At 41.1% G+C, this 20,423-nt stretch overlaps 1 protein-coding gene across 1 annotated transcript in view; it reads right to left on the bottom strand.

The window, feature by feature from the left end:
* pde1ca (phosphodiesterase 1C, calmodulin-dependent a) overlaps positions 1–15,626 on the bottom strand; it is a 134,342-nt gene extending 118,716 nt beyond the window's left edge. Inside the window, exons 1-4 of the mRNA XM_076721407.1 lie at positions 15,101–15,626; positions 1,987–2,037; positions 1,679–1,838; positions 511–624 (exon numbers count right to left, since the gene is read on the bottom strand). Coding sequence (XP_076577522.1) covers positions 511–624; positions 1,679–1,838; positions 1,987–2,037; positions 15,101–15,185 — 410 coding nt within the window. The 5' untranslated portion in view covers positions 15,186–15,626. The remainder of the gene's footprint in view (positions 1–510; positions 625–1,678; positions 1,839–1,986; positions 2,038–15,100) is intronic.
* Positions 15,627–20,423: the final 4,797 nt, after the last annotated feature.

Raw genomic sequence — 20,423 nt, forward strand, 5'->3', positions numbered from 1 at the left:
GTGATACTGTTGTCCTGTCCCACACTGTGACACAGCAACACTAAAATAATCTAGCTATGTGTGCATTAATATGACAATTAGAAGTTATGCAAAATTGGCTTTCCCTTGTAGTGAATTACTTTTATATGCAGTGATTCAATTTCTTTTGAGAAAAGCAACCTGCCACTTAAAAAAAATCAGTAACTTGCACAACACTGATTAATACTGACAAGGGCTTAGGAGCTTGGAGCTTCAGGACAGCCATAGATTCAACTGTAAAGCAAGTCTTCAGAAGCCCTGTTTTTTATTCACACATTGATCAAAATTTGGTAGTAAATTAGCATAGTTCTTCTTCCAGTCTTACTTGTACTCTTTTGTCCTAAATGTCCACATACATGTTCATGGTTATGGTGTCCTGATTGTTGCCACTATTCCATGAACATAACCAAACATAACCTTTTGGTATCACACACTACATGTGTAACTATAGTATTGTTTGACTAGAGCAGGGATAAGCTGAAAACTCCTTGCCTGGTTTCCTCAATGTATAAAGATTCAAGGACTGAGGCGGCATACTCCAGGTTTTTCTTCAGGTCCACCACAGATGCCTCCCCTCTCTCCAGCTGCTTTACAAGACATCGCAACCTGCAACACATAGACATCACACCAACATCAGCATCTCCACTTCATCTTAATAATGCTGCATGCTTGATTTGGGTTGTAGAATCAGAAGTAACAAGCATTGCAAATGCCCCTTACATTGACATAATGGCCTCAACCTTTCATCTTTAATACATAATTGAAATATACAGAGTGCATAAACTATCATCTGTTTTTTACCATTACAGATATTGGTAAATATGTGCACAGGTTTGTCTATAAATCCAGGATGATATTTGTAAATATATAAATTTTTTATAATGCATTAAAATTAAACTAATTGCTCTGGATAATGCATTTCTTACATCTGTATCCCAGCCACATTGCCACATCAGCCCATCTCTCCATCTAATACTTTGATCTAGCAAAGATATCTCCACATAGGTTTATGTGAAATTTGCTGTGGACATTCATCCAGAGGATGAATCACGTTTTGGTGACCTCCTGAACTTTCCTGTAGTGCCACATTAGTTGAAGGGTGAGCTCATTCACTCACTGAGCACATATTCTCTTTTCATTTTAGGCACTCTGTGAATTCTCTTTCACTACCATCAAAGATAAATGTCGACTTTGCAGAAAGATACAATATCTCAAACCCTAGCCAGCAGATTTATGTGGAATTTGCGGAGCACTTTTTTGCTCCGTGAGTGATGACCTTGGCCTTTCCCCTGGCACCACTCAAAACTATCACACTTTAATTATTTCTTTAATGACTTATGACATTTAACATATGCATGTCAAAAAGAACTGTGATTGGTCAGCTCGGACTGCTTGTTTTTCTCCCACAAGTGTTTGATGCCATCAGTGATTATTGAGAATGAGGATGACATTGAACAAGTTAAAGAAATGTTCAGTCATCTGCTGCTTTCATTCAACACACATATAACAAAGACATCTCCACTGTAACTGCAATTGTGGATGATACATTTACATAGTAGATACAAATAATGGCGAGGAGAAACAAAGGGCAGTTTGTGTTTGTACTTTGTGTTTCTTTTGAAGTGTCTGTGTATGTGTGTCGTTTCTGTCTGCATATGACCTGATAGCAGCCTTCTCCATGGCATCAGGTTCATCAGGGACTGGCAGCTCATCAGCCAGAATTTCCTCTGTGCTGCGTGGGTCGATCAGAATTTCTTTATGGTCAGTGATGCCAACGCAGGCTGTGACAGCGGTACAGAGTGCATTCTGGGACCGTGAGCCTGGACAATTTTCATACAAACATTCTTCACTTATTTTTACATGTATCATCAACCACACCATATCTACTTCTATTACACACCTCATGATAATAACTTCTGAATTTCCAGAGTTGAACTTGGTGAAAACTGTCAACTTTGGTGAACTCACGTGCAAAGCCGGCCTTTGGATGGCGGTTGCTTTCCCCTGCCTCATTGGCAACTGCAAGGAGAAGAATTAGGATTTCATTTGTTTTACGTCTTCATTTGTAATAGAAAAAGGTATTTAAATGCATCCAGCAGATATGGTTTAGCCCCACAAGTGTTTTCACTTCCTGCACCTCTCAGAACTATGGTGGAACATACATATTGTATTTGATTAACATCTCCTATACTCTCTTATTACACCAGTGAGAGTAGGATAACCTGCACCTTCACTATTCTTACTAGTACATTCAGCTTGGCCTCATATAATTCCTCTGCCAAACTTCAATCAGAATCAGAATCAGAATCAGAGGAATTTTTTCTGGTGAAATTGGTGCATGACACATCTACTAAAATAAGAGCATAAAATATAACAATTTAAATATATATACTCAAGTCTGTTTTTTGTTGTTTGCTATTTTCCAGAAACACAGTCTGTTTTTCAGAAAGAAGTCCAAGTTGAGCGTTAATGTAATGCATAGAGTTATGCGTAGTGCATAGAGTTCAAGCATACAGAGGTGAAATCATCCTAAAAAAAAAAACACCTGTGTGGGGTGCATACGTGTGTGTGTATCAGAAAGTGATTGGGGGATGGGGAGTACGGCTTGAACCAGGCAGATAAGGAGGAGATAAAGTGCAGCCGGCTTACGCTGTGACAGAGGCCACTTCATTAGTGATAATGACTCCCTGAGCTCAACACCCTGACAACTGACAACACACAAACGTTTATTTGCTCCAGTCAAAATTACGTCATGATCATTTCCCATCTCTTCTGGTTCCCATAGAGACAGCAGTTAGTAAACATTCACACTGTAAAGTGCAGGGCCCTCTGTTTTGCTAAGGTGAATACAGCATGTTCCTGATTCGCAATAATATTTTCTGTGAAAAATGCTGTGTACACGAGCACTCTTTTGAGAGGCATATAACCACACACACACACACACACACACACACACACACACACATTATGTTTCTTGCCACAAAAGATTCTGGGGAAAGCAGGTGCAAAACTGTCCTGCTGCATAAATGGTGGGTGACCTGCATGAGTGGCACGGTGGCACAGTTTCAACACTGTCGCCTCACAGCTAAAAGGTCCCGGTTTCAATTCCTGCTTTGGGCACCGGGGGCATGTCCTCCACCATGCCTTCGGTGCCTGCCCGTGTTCACCTGGGGTATCCTCCATAAAAAACCCCCACTTAAAACATGCAAGAAGATCATGTGTCCTTGCATTTACACCTGGTGTTAATAAGGGTGGTATTACTAAGCTCATCATCTTATCATCTATAATAAAAAATACAATATAAATAAGTATATAAACAAGTATTTAAAAATTGTGCAGTTTTAGATGATAAATACATGTAAACCATAGACCGTATGTGTGTCATGGTTATAAAGTTGAGCTTGATAAAAAAGACCAAGGATCTTATGGCTAAAAGAATAATAATTCATGGCAAGACTTGATTAAAAAGATAATTCATGATTTTTCATATGTTGAGATGATAATTCATAAGGAACAGTGATTAAAAAAGGAATAATAACTCATTGATTACATGTGTTCTGAGCTTAAAAAGGTTAAAATGATGATTGATCTTCTGTTCTGTGTTCAACTGATTTTGCCTTGCAGTTACAGAAACGACAACAGAGACTGTAACAATAGTTATAGACAAAATCGTTTATTTTATGTTACTTTTTGTTAATAACCTTCTACTTACCTTTTATGAGAATGCACTTGCATAAGTTATTTTTGGAGCCTCGATTGTACTTTTATTTTCTTTGTCAAGTCTGTGGCGAATGTGCTGTACAGCGATCGGTTGTTGATACCTGTTTCCATGTTAAGAAGAAGCATGAGAGAAGCGCAAGGCTAACAAAGATAATACACTGAAGGAAGGCAAACGTGCTGTGTTCGTGTAGTTTTTCACTTTCTCTACTTTATCATTTTCCCATGCAGATAATAGTGGTAGTGCAGATAATATGTAAAATATTGGGGTTTGTGAGGTTGGTGGATTAACTGTTTAAGTTGCTATTGTACAGTGTGATGGCTCGTGGCAGGAATGATTTCCTGAAGCGGTCCTTGTGACAGCGGAGCTGGAGCAGTCTGTTTGTCCACGAGGTGGTGAAGAGGATGTTCTGGGTTATCCTTGATGGATAACAGTCTGTCCAGTGTCTTCCTCTCCACCACCTTCTCAAAAGTGTCTAGTTTGCAGCCAATAACCGAGCCGGCTTTCCTGATCAGGTTGTTCAGTCTGTTGGTGTTGCTGGCTCCAATGCTGCTCCCCTAGCACACTGCAGCAAAGAAGAGTGCACTGGCAACAACAGACTGGTAAAAGATCTCCAACATCTTGCTGCACACGTTGAATGATCTGAGCCTCCCCAGGAAATAGTGTCTGCTCATCCTCTCCTTGTAAACAGTGTTGATGTTAGTTTTCCAGTTCAGTCTGTTGTCGAGGTGCACTCCGAGGTATTTGTAATCCTCAACCACTGCAACGTTCTCCCTCAGAATACAGAGTGGTTGTGTGGTCGTCCTGTTCCTTCTGAAATCAATAACCATCTCACTGGTCTTGGCCACGTTAAGCAGCAGGTGATTTCTACCAGACCATTCCACAAAATCGTCTACCACTGCCCTGTATTCCTCCTCTCGTCCATCCTTTATGCACACTGAAAGTTTGACTTGTACAAGGTGAAGAGAAAAGGAGACAGAACAGCCCCCTGTGGTGCTCCTGTACTACTTTCTGTGGTCTCAGACAGAACGTTGCACAAACTGTGGTCTGTCTGTCAGGCAGTCAGTAATCCAGGAGATTGTGGGCGCGTTGACTCCCATCACTTGCAGCTTCTCACCAAGGAGCAGCAGCTGAATGGTATTAAATGCACTGAAGAAATCAAAGAAAGTGATCCTCACAGTGCTGCTGCTACAATCCAGGTGAGAGTGAGCACGCTGCAGCAGGTGTATGATGGCGTTGTCCACACCCAGATTGGGTTGGTCGGCAAACTGTAGAGGGTCCAGTGATGATTTCACCTGCAGTTGAAGGTGGGCCAGGACCAGCCTCTCCAGCACCTTCATCATGAGTAATGTAAGGGCAATGGGTCGGTAGTCTTTGGGGCCAGATGGAGATTTCTTCTTTGGAACAAGAACCATGCAGGACATCTTCCACAGCACCGGGACACTCTGCAGGCTCAGGCTCAGGTTGAAGAGGTGTCCCAGGATCACGGACAGCTGGCTGGCACAAATCCCCAGGACTCTGGAACTAATGTCGTCAGGGCCACCAGCCTTGCCAGGTGCAGCAACCCCAGGTGTCTTCTTACCTGGCACCACAGTCAGGCAGGGGATGGTGCTAGTGGAGGGGCTGCTGTGGGGGATGGTAGGGGATGTAGGAGTTGAGTCCAAATGAGGGATCAGCAGGGAGGGTTGAGGGTTGGAAAGAGAAAGCTTGGGCAGAGGGAGGTTGTGGATGCCGCTGTGGATAGTGGGGAGGTGTGAAGGGGGGAACGTAGGGCCAGAAGCTCAGTGATGTTGAGGTTGGGTTTCAGGTCGTATGCAGACAACTGCTGACAGATGCTAGCCAGTCTTGCAGATATTCATGCTACCACCTGCGTTTCACACCATGCAAAAGACAAAAAAATTGCTGAGTGTCATCAACATAGCTGTGGAGGAAAAGCTATGTTGAGTGAATAACAGAACCAAAAAGATAACACTGCTGGAGCAGACTCAGTAGACAATGGCAGGTCCCCTACCTAAGGAAGCTAAAGTGAAGATTCAGACATTGTAATCCTCGTGGAAGAGTGGCACTGTGCTGTATGTCTTGAAAATGTTGCCAGCCTGATGTTGAGTGTTAAACTTGAGTCTTAAAATTAAAACATTCAAAGGTAACGCAGACAAGGCTGAATCCATCAAACGTGCACTGTCCAGGTATGGGAACAAGCAAACACCCTGTAAGTCTTTGCCACTGCTGAAAATCATGCTACTGAAGAAAGATAGAGCATTGCATATTGCGTTACCAAATGTGGAAAGCCATCCACTGATGGAAAATATATTGAGGAGGCTTTCCGCTGTAGGTCTTTTCACTTTCCGCTACTTCAGCGACTGAGGGGAGCTGTCCACATAGCATAACATCACTACTGAAATATGCAAATACATGAGCATATCTGAGTTCACAGCATGTATATAGACAAGAGTTTTTTGGGGTTGGAGATAGAAGATTACCTACCTACAGATCAGGCAGACTGTGTTCTGGACCAACTCCATGGCCATCTTTAACTGGCTGCTGTCAGAGTCATGTAGGTCCAAGGTCTTTGTTGCACCAGGACCTCCCATCCTGGCCATATGTAGATTCCATGTGGAACTCCGCAGTTGATGTCATTGGAATCATAACAGAACTTGCATTGGCTATCCAAAGAACCTACAGATCCTCCCTCCTGCTGTTCCCTCCTGGCCAGTCAAGCTATCCTCTGTTCTTTAGATGATTAGAGAGCTGAGGAAACCTGTGCCCTGTGGAATCACCATTGCGACAGCTATACCAGAGCTACCAGATACCAACAAATTTAAGATAGCCAACCCGCTGCAGCCTGTTATTGTACAGACAAAATGCTCCTCCTACAACAAGCTCAGGAGGACAGTTTCTGCTGGGCAATGCGCTCCCAAGTCTGCCTCTTCCCTTAAGCTGTGATCCCGCGACCCAATTTCCCTCTTAATACTGTTTTATTTTCATCCACAAGCTGTGCCAACAGCAGGCACTGCTCTTGTGTCCAGTTTGGCTTTCTTGTTCTCTTTTTATCCATTTTGTTTTTGGTCCATTTTGTTTTGGTCTTTCTGCCAAATCAAACTGCTTTTTATAAGGATGCCAGCAAACACAGGAATTGCGGACAGCTGAGTCTGCGTCCACCATTAATTTCAAATACATTAAGTGGTAAAATTACCAGCATGGACAGTAAACATAACAATAAGCAAATCAATATGATCAGTATGTGAATGAGGTACGTTCAAACATTTTGAGGCTGTGTCACAATTAATTTAATTTTGCTGAGTTTCATCATCATGACATAAAATTAATGTCACGATTACACATTTCTTAATACAGTCCAAGTTATATGATCGGTTGATTTTACTGTTCATTCACTACTAGGAGCGCTTTTTTTTTTTTCTTCTTTTTTTTTTTTTGTCTTTTTCCCTTTTTATAACAACCAATCACAGCTTTTAGAAGACTGCGTCATACCTAGCAACGGGGTCAACCACACATCCTCACTAAGATAAAAGTTTCTGTACCCTCCTTGCTCAGAGTTGCTCTCAGACACTTCCTGAATCACTCTCAAGCTAAGTTTCTTTGCTAGGAATTTTAAGGCTAAGTTAGGAACTCTCTTGGAGGGCTCCAAGAAGCTTTGTGAATACAGGCCCTGGCCTTTTGGTCCTCTGAGTACACATGCCATATTTGTCTGTAATGGTGATGCATATATGATTTATCATGCATTTAACCAGTGGCGGCTGGCCGATAGAGGGTGCTAGGGCGCCGCCCCCTCTGTCCCACATCACGTAGAATCACACAGCCCGCCCAACGTTTTTTTAAAATGACTTTTACAAGTATATTCTATGTTTTAAAAAGGCAAAATGAATAATATAGTCTGAAGTGAGTTACTAAAATGTAAAATCTGCACTAAATAGTCAGATTAGAAATGTCCTACATTGTCTACAGTTAGTAACAGCTGACATATATCCGGCCACGGGGGGCACACATCTTTCCCCATTGACTCCCGTTATAACTTTGACATGCGCAGTTCGTTCCTCTTCAACACAAGAGATACGAGACAGCGGCGCAGGCTGACTGCGCCCCGCTCTCCCTCTGATCGCTATACACAACCGCCAAGCGAGTGACGTTGAGCGCAGAGTGTCGGAGTAATTAGCAAACGAGATCATTAGCTAGTCGAAAAAGGAGAAACTGAAGACAGAAAATTGAGAAAACTGAGAGTGAAGGAGCTCGGACCTGTCCGGGCGGACGTCTTAATTAGACAGCAGTCCGAAGACAGAGGGAGGAGATATACTCGCTCTTTTTCACGGAGATGGTATGAGAAGACGTCTTGGCTAACTGGATGCAGTGAGGCAGCTGCTTTATTTTGCTTCCCTTGCCTGCTTTTCCAAACCAAGGGAACTGATCAAGCGTGATCAAGCTGTTGGCTTAAAGCCTAATGGTTTCACTTATTTTCTTTAGACAAAGTGACAATTTTTTGTTACTTTGATAGTCTTAAATATGAGGATTTGCTGTGTTTTCATTGTCATTTAAGGTTGTTAATATAAATGTTAGCTAACAGAAGCACTTTGGGCTTTAAGCCTGATGGTTTGATTGTTTTTTTTAAACAAAACGTCCAGTGTCTGTTGGTTTCATGTGTATGTATTTGCTGTTTTTTTTCTTTTTTTTTCTTTTTTTCTTTGAGTATGTAAATATAAACATGTTGTTCCAAACAATTAGCTGGACAGAAGAAGCACTTGGTACTCTTGGAAGCTGTGAAAATGAATTGTTTCTCTTTTTACTTTTGAAGTAAAAAATGTATTTATACATTCTTGGTTTGTTTAATGATGGAAAAGGAGATTTTAAGGGTTTGTATGTACCAATATTATCGTATCTGGAGCCAAACATATCAAACACTGGGGAGATAAATTCAAATTCACTAACTGGTAACAATCACCTGCATTTAACTGTCTATTTGTAAACATAATATACATTAATTCTTGTGGTCCGGCGTTGCCAACTCCGCTTTTTGGTTTTGGTAAATTAAATGCACCCCCCAAGACAAAAATTCACCAGCTGCCACTGCATTTAACTTGTAGCATTTGGTGATAAATGAGTCCTAACGAGTTATGAAAGAGTTAAAAGTTAGATAAAAGTTCCTTTGTTCCAAAGAGAGGAGAAAATTCATCAAAGGGAAAATTCCTAGAGTGGCTGTGAGGTTGTGTGTTTCAGGCATATATTTAGTGTTTTTATTCCATTTCTGGTTCTGTCCACAGTAATGTTGGAATATTATTCTGTTGAATTCCTTTTGAGACATCTTCCTTTGTTCTGTGTGAGAAATTCCATGTTTGGTTTGAAACAAGGTCTTAGTGCTTAGGAGCTAGACATGCTTGGGTCCTGCTGTCAGGGTGTCGTGTAACTTCACACAGGGCCACTATATATAGTATAGAATAATAATATAGTAATATAGTATAAATATATATATCGTCGCTGCCTGATAAAAAAACGTATGTCCAAAAAGTTTTTTTTTTCAGGAGAACGAGAAAATAGGTTTTCTCAGAAAGTAACTTACAAAATATACAGAAAATGCTGTAAATACACACATTTAGTTCCATAATTGAAAAATCTGTCTTTACACAGTCATCATTGAGCCGTTTCCTACTTTAAGTGGACTTACATGGATTGTCATTAAAAAAAAAAAAAAGTATGTTGGCTTTTTTTCACAATGAGTTACCACAACATGCAGTTAGTTAAGAGCCTTGAATCACCTGTTCATGTCCAACAAAACGATCAATAACAAGGTGTCCTACATGTTCCTCATATGATGTTGGCCTAATCAAAGACTTGTCTATTATTTTACAGGTACATTAGCAGAATCCATGGGCTAAAAACTAAAACAATTATCCGACACTGACGTGCGTCCATTAATTTACAGTTTATCATCTATGCTGAGCCCAAAACTTAAGGTTATTTAACCAAAACGATCATTATGGACTCCTTGTATGATTGTTTTTGGTTTTTTTTGTTTTTTTCTTTTTCTGAAAACTGCTCTGTACTACTGTAATTACTACAAGAACCTACCTTTTGGCAATAATGTGTCCACAAGTTACTGAGATGAAAGTAAGTGCAATGCTTTCTTCCAAAACAGATTTTTGGCTACATTTTATCAAACTTACCTGTAGTCTCTAGTCAACAGCAGCACTGATGCTATCTGAGATAATCCAGGTTTTAGAAACAATGTTACTAATGTAACAACAGGCTCAATATTGGCAAAATTCCATGTTGTCATGTAAAAAAAAAAAAAAAAAAAAAAAAAATATCTTTGTATTTATTTTTAATATTATTACAAACCACCAGGAAAGACAGAGATAATTGTCAATACTCTTTAATAGAGCTTAATAACTGAATTAATTATAAATCACAAATCTATGAATAGGTAAAATCAGTAAACCCATCCAACATCCACAAAATTAAGTTAAAAATACAGTTACACGAAACAAAACTGTAACCAATCCATCTATGTACATTTGTGTGTGTGTGTGTGTGTGTGTGTGTGTGTGAGAGAGACCAGGTATTAATCATGTTGTGAAAACAAAAATCTGTTTTAATTTTTTATTTGAGAAACTAAATTTAGATGTGTGAAGCACATTCAATTGTATTTTTGTATCAAAGGTTTGATACAAACATGGTAAATATAATTATATTAATACCTACCTTCATTTTTAGATTCATGTGGGACATAAGGAGAGTCTGCCTGTTCACTTTCAAGTGAATCCTGAAAAGATAAAAAGGAACACGTTAAATACATCAAATATAATGCTGACATATCCATGTCACAGTGCAACAGTCAATACAACTTAATGTACTGGACTGGAGAACTAAGTTTAGATGCTGTAATATTTTTGAAGACTGCCAGTTAAAAGTGCAAAAATAAGGACATGGAAAATAATCTGATATATAGGTAATGTTAGCAGAAGTTAACAAAGGCAAACTCAATGTTTAAGGGAAACTAAATTCAGTGTCAACTTAACCACAATACAAATCACCGTGTTTATTAGCCTGTCCTAACTCACTAGCTACGAGAGCTACGTGTTTGCACAAGTAGTAAATAATTTGCAATAACGTTGGTAAACCATGCATGACAAACGTGAATTAATGTCAACCGGTACAAACTACAATACAGTTGTCAAACAATTATCTCATGGTTATACTTTACCTGAACAGAGGCATCTTCAATATGAGGCTGTGACTTGCTGCAAACATTCATCAAACAGGAAGCAGGAGGGAGGGGCGTCAAGTGGGACATGTATGTGTTTTGTTTTACACATCTGACAGTGAATGGCGATACTTAAATTGAAGATGTAATAAAAAGTCTTTTCAGTGGTTAAATACATGCCTAGAACTGACAGTAACCGGAAGAGAATGTGCACAAGCTGTTTATAATGAAAACAGAATATTGCCAAAAGTGGAGTGTTTTACTCACTGTGAATTATCTCCTTTTTCTTTGTATTCATGTATTTTTCTGTCCTCATGTGACCTGCAAATCATCTGACTATGACCTCATGTGAACCTGCAAATCATACTCCTTAATTTGAACACTGCGGCATTCTACCTGATAAGACGAATACCCACAGAATCCTCTCTTACCTGTCAAGGTTAAGTCTGTCTCATTAGTTACACGCCTTGAAACCAACACACACATCTTTTGTATTATATTTCAGTTAGTTCATGTGAACTTTGGTTGGCCTGGTCACGTCAGAGATAACTGGCCAATGAGAGATCGCATGCAAGTCCAGCCTCTGTACAGGGCAAGTCCCAGCCCAAGAAGATAAAAAGTGTATACACCCGGAAGTCTGAGCTCGCTCTGACTGAGATTCTGTGAAAGCTCTGTCACTTCAAGCCTAGCGCTACCTCGCTTTACCTGTGATCTGAATAAACTTCACATCTGTGAACTAAAGATTTCTCCTGTCTTGTTCTAGGGCTTCCAACAAAAGAATCGGTGTTAACACAACGTTGATATGGGGGGGGTCTTTTTTCTCAAGCTCCGGGCTTCTACCGGAGGCCTGGGAGTTTGAGGGTTCTGTGCAGTATCTTAGCTGTTCCCAGGACTCTTCTTCTGGACAGAGACCTCAGATGTTGCTCCTGGAATCTGCTGAAGCCACTTCCCCAGTTTGTGGGTCACTGCCCCCCGTGCCCCGATTACCATCGGTAATCCTATTGCAGGGGTGTCAAACTCAAACACACAGCGGGCCAAAATTAAAAAAAAATTGCTCCAAGTCGAGGGCTGGACTGTTTATTGAAAACTGATTGAAATGACCCTATTGCACATATTGAACCTGGAACCAACACAGCCTATAAGTTATTGCTTATGAAACAACATTAATCATTAAATAAATGAAAAATCAGTTGCATTCATTTCTTATGGTGTTATCTGCAGCTTTCCATAGTAATTTCAAATGAAAACAGTTTCTCACAGGCCAACAACAGCCAAAAAATAATTTCCTTCAAAGAAAAACAAACAGGCCCAGTGGTAGCAAGAGAAGAGTGCAAAAGTAAACATATATTAAACCTGAGTTTGCCAGATACTGAACCTGAAACTAACACAGCTTATAAAACTGTTTTTTTTTTTTATCTATAAACAACAACATTAAACATTAATACAAGAAAAATCAGTCTGGTTGGATAGCCACCACCATCTTATCAGTCTGGATATAGAGGTCCCACAGGATTTTGGCTTGGTCATTCTCCACTACCTTAGGAGGTGTCTTGCATTTTGACTTTGGGGCTTCCAAATCATACTCAGCACAGGTGTTCCTGTACACTGTGCCTGCCACTTGGTTATGGCATTCCATCAATGCTTTTCCTGCCAGCATTTTACACCCTGCTACTATATGCTGAACTGTCTCAGGAGAGCCTTTGCACAGCCTGCACGTGAGGTCCTGTCTAGTGTGGTATACCCCTGCCTCTATTGATCTTGTACTGAGGGCCTGTTCTTGTGCAGCCATGATTAGTGCTTCTGAACGCTCCAAACAGCTCCAGCTCCAGTCACCTCCACCAATGCCCACCTTAAAGGCCCCCCCTCCCCCTCCCCACCCACCTCAGTGACGACTCTTTCTATCCATGAAAGGGACGTCAACAGACTCTTCAGGAGACAGAACCCCCGGAAAGCAGCTGGACCGGATTCTGTCTCCCCATCTGCCTTGAAGCACTGCGCTGATCAGCTGTCTCCAGTGTTCACAGACATTTTTAACACCTCATTGGAGACATGTCACGTGCCAGCCTGCTTCAAGTCTTCAACCATCATCCCTGTTCCCAAGAAGCCAAGGACCACAGGACTTAATGACTTCAGACCCATCGCCCTGACCTCTGTGGTCATGAAGTCCTTTGAGCGCCTTGTGCTCTCACACCTCAGAGACATCACTGACCCTCTCCTGGACCCCCTGCAGTTTGCCTAAAGAGCCAACAGGTCTGTAGACGATGCAGTCAACTTGGCCCTCCACTTCATCCTCCAGCACCTGGACTCCGCAGGAACCTACGCTAGGATCCTGTTTGTGGATTTCAGCTCTGCCTTCAACACCATCATCCCAAGTCTGCTTCAGGAGAAGCTCTCCCAGCTGAGCGTGCCTGACTCCACCTGCAGGTGGATTACAGGCTTCCTGTCTGACAGGAAACAGTACGTGAAGCTGGTGAAACACGTCTCCGACGCTAAGACCATCAGCACTGGATCCCCCCAGGGCTGTGTTCTTTCTCCTCTGCTCTTCTCCCTGTACACTAACAGCTGCACCTCCAGTCACCAGTCTGTCAAGCTCCTGAAGTTTGCGGACGACACCACCCTCCACGGACTCATCTCTGATGGCGACGAGTCCGCCTACAGGTGGGAGGTTGACCATCTGGTGACCTGGTGCAACCAGAACAACCTTGAGCTCAATGCTCTAAAGACAGTGGAGATGGTTGTGGACAACAGGAAGAACTCAGCCGCACCTGCCCCCAACCCCTCTGTGACTCCACTATTGACACTGTGGAGTCTTTCCGCTTCCTGGGAACTATCATCTCCCAGGACCTCAAGTGGGAGCCAAACATCAGCTCCCTCATCAGGTAAGTACAGCAGAAGATGTACTTCCTACGGCAGCTGAAGAAATTCAGCCTGCCAAAGACAATGATGGTGCACTTCTACACAGCCATCATTGAGTCCATCCTCGCCTCCTCCATCACTGTCTGGTACGCTGCTGCCACCGCCAAGGACAAGGGCAGACTGCAGCGTGTCATTCGGTCTGCAGAAAAGGTGATTGGCTGCAATCTCCCATCTCTTCAGGACCTGTACGCCTCCAGGACCCTGAGGCGTGCAGAAAAGATTGTGGCTGATCCCTCTCACCCCGGACACAAACTCTTTGAGTTACTCCCCTCTGGTAGGAGGCTGCGGTCCATCAGGACCAAAACCTCACGCCACAAGAACAGTTTTTTCCCGTCTGCTGTCAGCCTTATCAACAAGGCCCGGAACCCCCCCGACACTCTTCACATTCCACCTCGGACTCATTTTGTCACATTGATATAAATATAACTCTATGCGTTACATTAATGCTCAACTTGGACTTCTTTCTGAAAAACAGACTGTGTTTCCAGAAAATAGCAAACAACAAAAAACAGACTTGTGTATATATATTTAAATTTTATATTTTGTACTGTTTTATTATAGTAGATGTGTCATGCACCAATTTCACCACAACAAATTCCTCGTCTGTGTAAAAGCGTACTCAGCAATAAAGCTTTTTCTGATTTCTGATTTAAACAGTTGCCCATGTGAGGGGAAGGTGAACCTATTTTAAGACTATTTTTTATCAGACATCCATAACGGCAATAACCTCAGCCTTTTTATTTACTGATGACCATCATTTGGACATCAATGTCTGAAAAACCCATGTCAGCTGGAGACCCTTGCCTTGTTGCCATATAGGGTCATGAAATGAAACAAGTCATCTCTTACAAATATTGAGCCCAAATTGACAGTGATCCTAGCTGGCACACTCAGGTTGCAAATGTTTCTGCACTTCCATTTATCACTGCCTCCATGTATGTGTTTGTGCATATATATCTTGTTAATGTCTGTTCAAGACTTCTTCAAATTTTAACAGTGTATTTTTATGACTAGGCCCTTTAGGTAATTCAGTTCACACCAGTGTTTCCAAATACACTTTTCCAAATTGTGTGTTTTTATTGATGTATGTTTTTGTGTAGCAATTTGTTTAATCTAGACACTACAATTATACAATAACCTGAAAATACCATCTGTTCAGCCACACAATAGTACCATGGACAAAACGTCTCTCTCCCGCACACACAAGCATGCACATCCTGTAACAAAGAATCCCTTACCGATGGTAAAGCTGAAGCCATCTATGCTGAAAGTGGCACTCCGACACTTTTTAAATCCCTGTTGTTTAGATGTCGGTTCTGTCATTTTGGCTTTTGATGCACACTCCTCTGCTCTCTGTCAGTCAGTGGATGAGTGTGGAGAGCAGAACATTGTTTCCCAGGAGAGGAATGAGCCAAGAGGCTGTTCCCCCTTGAGTGGCTGTAACCCTGGCAGTGGTTTTAGTCCCACTTGAGACTGGAGGTGCTGCTGAGCTTCCAGCAGTCATGTTCAGGTGGAATGCTGCCATCCTCCCCTCTTCCCCTCCCTGTCTTTCATCCCTCAAGGCCACTGTGATCCTATAGGAGAAGCACTCACAATAGCAGTTCTTTGTCACTGTCTTGTCCTCCCTCTTATTTTTATCATTCACACCACAATTAATCAGATAAGCATCTCTTTCTTCTTTGTGGTTTGTTAAATGGCCATCCTCGCATCTATGCTAAAGCCAGTTTAGTCTCCTCCTCCTCCTTCTTCACAGCCTCCTTGTTCAACCCCCCACCCAACACACACACGCTGTCTCTCTCTCTCTCTATCAATCTATATATATATATATAATACAATATTGTACATTGTCAAAAGAGGTTGCGATCCTTTTTCTTCTTATGTAATACAAATTAGCTTGTCATATTATAACTTGATTGTATCTAATCTAATCTTGATTTAATGTAGTGAAGTTATACGAATAAGAGTGATAGAATTAAGTACAAGGTTTTGTAAGCTGAGCTAAATTAATGAAAAACAATTCATGATCTTGAGTGTGGAATCAAGCAAGTAATTTTCCATGGTGCAACACCCACATGAGGAAGTCACATACACACCTAAATAATAATAATAATACATTTTATTTATAACACACTTTTCATTCCAAGAAATCTCAAAGTGCTACAGCACACATTACAGTAAAAACATAAAAAATTTAAAAAGTGTCATGTGTGAACAGGGAGAATCTGGACCCAGATGCAGAGTTGTTACAAGGGAGTTTATTGAAAAAACACAAAATCACCTTAACAGGGAAGTCTGACAAAAAAGAAAACTCAAAAACACCACAGCGGGAAAAAGTGCCAACTTAGGAAAAAACACAAAAACACCACAAGGGCGAAAAACTCACTCAGGAGATGGTAACTAAAAGTGTCTCGGAGCAAACTCACTAGAAAGACAAAATCAGCTATCAAACTCAAAGTGTCTGGGAGCAAACTCACTAGAGGCTGACAGCAAAAATCACAATCACTGGAGGCTCGACAGAGAGACAAGTGATAGCAACAGGCGCAGCACTCGTATGGCAAGAGCACAGAGAATAGTCTGGCACAGGGGTCAAACTGGAGCTGGCTTAAGAAGCTGGATGATGAGGCCATGAAAATGCAGAGGGTCTTGAAGCTGAGCTGCTACAACCTTTTCCAGCACCTTTGAAATAAACGGGAGGTTGGAGATGGGCCTGTAGTTGGCTAGGACTTCCAGATCAAATGAGAAGGGTATAAATACATCTCTACGACCCCAAGCAAACTCGAGAAAGAGAATGTGAGGAGCCTGACACTGCAAAGGAGGATGCAGAAAAATCTACAGCCATGACGATCTCAAAAGAGATAGAGGAGGCTTGTAAAAAAAAAGAGTAGCCTCATGTCTTAGTTCATTCTCAAGCAGAACACTTCAGACCGAAAGGCAGAGCCCCTGGCAGTGCACAAGCAAACAAAGTGGCAGCAGTGTCAGAGGGACTGCTGGAACTGACAAAACGCAAGATCAGCAGAGTGAGGATAACTAGAAAATTTCCTCTGGGGAAATTTTGAAAGGGCCACGGGGGCTACTGCCGGAGTGTGTACATTATGATAAGATTCTTCAGAGATTTCAAACAATAAATACTAGTAACATTATGATATTATATACAAGGAGCACACCTACAACAGACGTTCCTTTTTCAAGTATTTATTCGTACAGCAACCTATGCCCTTTCAACCTCAAATGTGTGGGAGACAAAGTCACAAAAAAAATGATGAAAAGGGGTGCAGGTAGAGTAGAGTTAAGTGAGAAGGCAGTGATGAATTTACCATGTTGTCTGCAAATACACACACACCAAAAAAATAACATCTGTAAGACACCAACATGAATCAAGTCAAGTTAAAGTCATCAAGATACAGTACAGTTATGTACTCATGGGTAAATGTCTCTTACTTTTCTTCTGCTGGCTTGCTGTCTTGATATTTGGTCCTCGTTTTCCAAGATCTGTTGTCATCCTCCCTAAAATATTCAACACATTGTTCAGTAACAGTTATCAAAGTGTTTAAGCATTTATTCATAGAGATACACAGACACAACCTACATTGATCATTGTCATGAAATCAATGACAATGCACGGGTAATTGTCTCTTACTTGTCATCCGTTGGGTTGCTGTCTTTAGCTTTGGTCCTCTGGAGGTCTTATTCCTGGATCTGTTGTCATCCTCTCTAGATTAATAAAACACAAGTTACAGTTAAATCAAATCTTACTTGAGCATTTGATCACACTACAGTTAGTAAAACACACTGGAAAGTGTTGCTCACTCATCATCTGTTGGGATGTTTTATCCTCTGTGGAGTCCTCTGGAAATCTACTGTGGTCCTCTTGCAATCTTCTGCCTGGATCTTTTGTTACTCTTACAGGAACATAAAAGGCAAAGGTATTAATAAGTTACAGGTTTCAAAGAATCGTGTAAACATTTGATCACAAACTGTACAAAAAAAATTGTAGTCAATTAAAACAAAATAATGAAATATCCATCCCTTGTTGTTGCTGAGTTGTTGTTAGTGGTGAGAGATCCCCTGCAGTCCTTTGGAGGTCTTCTTCCTGGATCAGCTGTCATCTTTGGCATCTGCAGCTTCATTGTTATGGCTTCCCTTCAGACATGCAGGCATACGTGGCAGGAGGAGGTGTGGCAATAGTACAGGGCATTAAATACCTGAGTATTCATAAAGACAAAAACAAAGTTATTACAACAGACAATATTACATTGGACATTATTACAGTGGTTTTGTCACACAGTGGTAAAGACTTCTTACTTGTCTGCTGGGTAGCACTGTCCTCAGCTGCGGTCCTCTGGAGGTCTTCCTTCTCAGTCTGTGGTCATCGTTCCTTGATAGACAAACATCATTAAGTTAAGTTACTTTGCATTTGAGAGAGAGAGAGAGAGAGAGAGAGAGAGAGAGAGAGCGAGAGAGAGAGAGAGAGAGAGAGAGAGATAGACTTACTTTGTGATGGAGGAGGTTGGCACCAGCAGCTTGGTCTGCATCTTCACAGTGACGTCATCCAATTGGGGAAAAAAAAAAAAGAAAAAAAAATGCAATTGGTCTAGTGCAAGTTGGTCAACATTAACTTCACGTTTCACATCAAACTTAATCTTGTGTTTCCCTTTACCTGGTCCTCGGCCTTCTTCCACTGCTGTGCCTATTCAGTCTGCATCTTCTAGCTGGGAGGAAAGCTGCTGCAGCTGCAGCTTCCTGTCTTGAGCTCCCTGTCTTACATTTGAAGACACTGGCACTGTCCTTCTCATCATCTCAATGTCTCATATTGCTGGCCTCATATAAATAAATAAATAAATAAATATTTAAATAGATGAATAAATAGTTACATAAATAGTTGAATAAATAGATATAAACAAATAAATACATTCATACATACATAGATATATAAATTGATACAGACTTGAATCATCATTTGACCTGATGATGTCCAGCCAACACATAACACCACGATTAGTGTGTAGGGTAACTTAAATTTGGTTGACACACTTAACAATTAAAATGAAGACAGCATGCACCCATGGAGCCTGCTCGATGGGACCATGCTTAGACACAACATGTATGTGAAAACAATTACACAAGCCATGAAACAAAATGCCCCGATATATACAAGTGATTAGATATAAAAACATCCCCAGAACAATGACACCTTTGGTAATTCATATAGATTGATGATTGTGATAAATAAATAAATAAATAAACAAGTTCAACACATACACACCCAGAGATAGATTGTACAAATTGATGAAATGAAATGCACCCAGAGATAGATTTTACAGACAGACCAAATGAAATGCATCCAGAATGATGACAGCATTGTTATGCACCCAGAGACAGCCATTTTTTGTACCGAGCCAGTAGGTATAGTGAAATAAAAGCCAGAATTTGACTGGAAATAATAACATATAATAAAGTTAAAATGCACCCAATGTGCAATCACAGCATGATATGTGATTGATAAATAGATAAATAAATAACATCAAATAAATAAAGTTAAAATGCACCCAATGTGCAATCACAGCATGATTTGTGATTGATAAATAAATAAATAACATCAAATAAATTATGTTAAAATACACCCAATGTGCAATCACAGCATGATTTGTGATTGATAAATAAATACCATCAAATAAATTATGTTAAAATGCACCTAATGTGCAATGACAGCATGATTTGTGATTGATAAATAAATAAATACAACACATAAAACAATTATATGAAACAAAAATGTCATAATTTAACATTTCATTCAAGACATAATTAGGCTATTAGCCAGTCAAAGTACAATAAACTGGACTGTGACAACTGTAATACATTTCTAGAACGCCTGACTGAAGACATTTATCAGGATATGAAATATAAATGTGATCAATCAGGGTGTTCTTTTCAGTTGTGGAGTCCGTGATCAACTGAGTGTAACCTCTGGACTGGAACAAATCTCTTATGCTTTTCTTTCCTTTTGACAAGAGATCCTCATTAAAGTCCCCACAAACAACGATGGGCTCCTGATTAAGTAATTCCAGTGAGTCCAAGAGGCTTTTCATGTTTGGCAAAAATTTTCCCAAACTGAAATTTGGCGGTTTGTAAACAGTTGAAGAAGAAGAAGAATCAGGGGGAGACATTCCCCTTTATTGTCACACACACGCGCACAACACACGGAGGTGAAATTTGTCTTCCGCTTTTGACCCATCCTGGTCGTCCTTCCTCCGCGGCAGACCAGGAGCGGTGGGCAGCCAGACCGGCGCCCGGGGACCCATTCTTCTGGTGATCTTCTTGCATGTTTTTAGTGGGGGTATATTTTACGGAGGATACCCCAGGTGAACACGGGGAGAACATGCAAACTCCACACAGAAAGGCCCTCCTCGAGCAGCAGGCACCGAAGCATGGTGGAGGACACACCCAGTGCCCGCAGCGAGATTCGAACCCGGGACCTTCTTGCTGTGAGGCGACAGTGTTGCCACTGTGCCACCGTGCCAATAGCACTTTGACTGGAGCCTTGATTTTCACAACAACAAACTC

The sequence above is a fragment of the Chaetodon auriga genome, chromosome 21 (genome assembly GCF_051107435.1).
Source record: "Chaetodon auriga isolate fChaAug3 chromosome 21, fChaAug3.hap1, whole genome shotgun sequence".
NCBI lineage: Eukaryota > Metazoa > Chordata > Actinopteri > Chaetodontiformes > Chaetodontidae > Chaetodon > Chaetodon auriga.